The 667-nt window shown below is 45.3% G+C and overlaps 1 protein-coding gene across 1 annotated transcript in view; it reads right to left on the reverse strand.

Annotated features, from left to right (window-relative positions):
- Window positions 1–294: 294 nt before the first annotated feature.
- UBC (ubiquitin C) overlaps window positions 295–667 on the reverse strand; it is a 13,332-nt gene continuing 12,959 nt past the window's right edge. Inside the window, exon 3 of the mRNA XM_006874520.1 lies at window positions 295–652. Within this exon, the coding sequence (XP_006874582.1) occupies window positions 371–652 (282 nt within the window). The 3' untranslated portion in view covers window positions 295–370. The remainder of the gene's footprint in view (window positions 653–667) is intronic.

The raw sequence follows: 667 nt of genomic DNA on the forward strand, positions 1-667 counted from the left end.
TGTTTCAAATACCAATGTTATCTTACCTCATGATTGGTTACCTTAGTGAAGTGCAACCCACCCTTATCCTTGTTCTCCCATACCCCAGGGTCAAGCCCCAAAAGAACCCTGGGTTAAGTGCATCGAGTCAGTTCTGACTCAGGCAACCTTATAAAGGATTTCCAAGTAACTGGTGGGGTCAAACCACTCCGTTTTAGCAGGACAGTGCTTACACTACAGTTTAACACCAGGACTCAGAAAGAAAAAGATAAAAACCACTTAGGACTAAATGTAGGAAGAAAAAAAAAACCACTATTTGGGAATGCAACAACTTTATTGACAGAAAAGTGCAATGAAATTTCTTGAAAGCTTAAAAGGAAGGAGGCATCACTTAGACACCTCCCCTCAAACGGAGGACCAAGTGCAGGGTAGATTCTTTTTGGATGTTGTAGTCAGACAGTGTACGCCCATCTTCCAGCTGTTTCCCAGCAAAGATCAACCTCTGCTGGTCAGGGGGGATACCTTCCTTGTCTTGGATCTTCGCCTTGACGTTCTCAATGGTGTCACTGGGCTCTACTTCAAGGGTGATGGTCTTACCAGTCAAGGTCTTCACGAAGATCTGCATCCCCCCTCTCAGACGAAGGACCAGGTGCAGGGTGGATTCTTTCTGGATGTTGTAGTCAGACAG

This window comes from Chrysochloris asiatica, unplaced genomic scaffold (assembly GCF_000296735.1).
Source record: "Chrysochloris asiatica unplaced genomic scaffold, ChrAsi1.0 scaffold00281, whole genome shotgun sequence".
Lineage (NCBI taxonomy): Eukaryota > Metazoa > Chordata > Mammalia > Afrosoricida > Chrysochloridae > Chrysochloris > Chrysochloris asiatica.